Raw genomic sequence first — 530 nt, 5'->3', positions numbered from 1 at the left:
TGACAGACACTCTGGGGACCCCCAGAGTTGGGGGCAATGGGCACATGTCCCAGATGAGGTGTGATGGGTCCCCACCCTGAGCCCCCAATGCTTGGAGCTCACCCAAGGTGGTGCCACGAGTCCCTGGAGCTAACCCCCCCAAAACACACCCAAAGCAGGAAAACTGGGGGGTCCCACCACCAGGTTTTATGGATACACCAAGGAAGGACCTCCTAGCGTGATGCCATGAATTCCTGGAGCTAACCCCTCCTAATACACACCCAGAGCAGGAAAACTGGGGGTTCCACCACCAGATTTCATGGATATACCAAGACAGGATCCCCCCAAACACCACAGCTACCAGCACAGCACATTACACCCTGGTGATGGAAAACCTCTGAGCCCTCCCAAACCCTCTGAGCCCCCTCAGACACTCACCCCACATGCCCAGCAGGAGCAGGAGGCACAGGGTGGGCCGCAGGGCTGCCATGGGGACTAGTGGCAGGGCAGGGGGGACAGGGGGACCAGGGGCCGATCCACCCCCCCGCCCC

The 530-nt window shown here is 60.6% G+C and overlaps 1 protein-coding gene across 1 annotated transcript in view; it reads right to left on the bottom strand.

Annotated features, from left to right (window-relative positions):
• The window catches only part of CD5 (CD5 molecule), a gene marked incomplete at its 3' end in the record, with an annotated part of 3930 nt that extends 3461 nt beyond the window's left edge, over positions 1–469 (bottom strand). The window contains exon 1 of the mRNA XM_009083353.1: positions 418–469. Coding sequence (XP_009081601.1) covers positions 418–469 — 52 coding nt within the window. The remainder of the gene's footprint in view (positions 1–417) is intronic.
• Positions 470–530: the final 61 nt, after the last annotated feature.

The sequence above is a fragment of the Acanthisitta chloris genome, unplaced genomic scaffold (assembly GCF_000695815.1).
Source record: "Acanthisitta chloris isolate BGI_N310 unplaced genomic scaffold, ASM69581v1 scaffold1971, whole genome shotgun sequence".
NCBI lineage: Eukaryota > Metazoa > Chordata > Aves > Passeriformes > Acanthisittidae > Acanthisitta > Acanthisitta chloris.
Note: the sequence above shows the minus strand (reverse complement) of the source record. Positions and strands in the feature narration are given on the sequence as shown.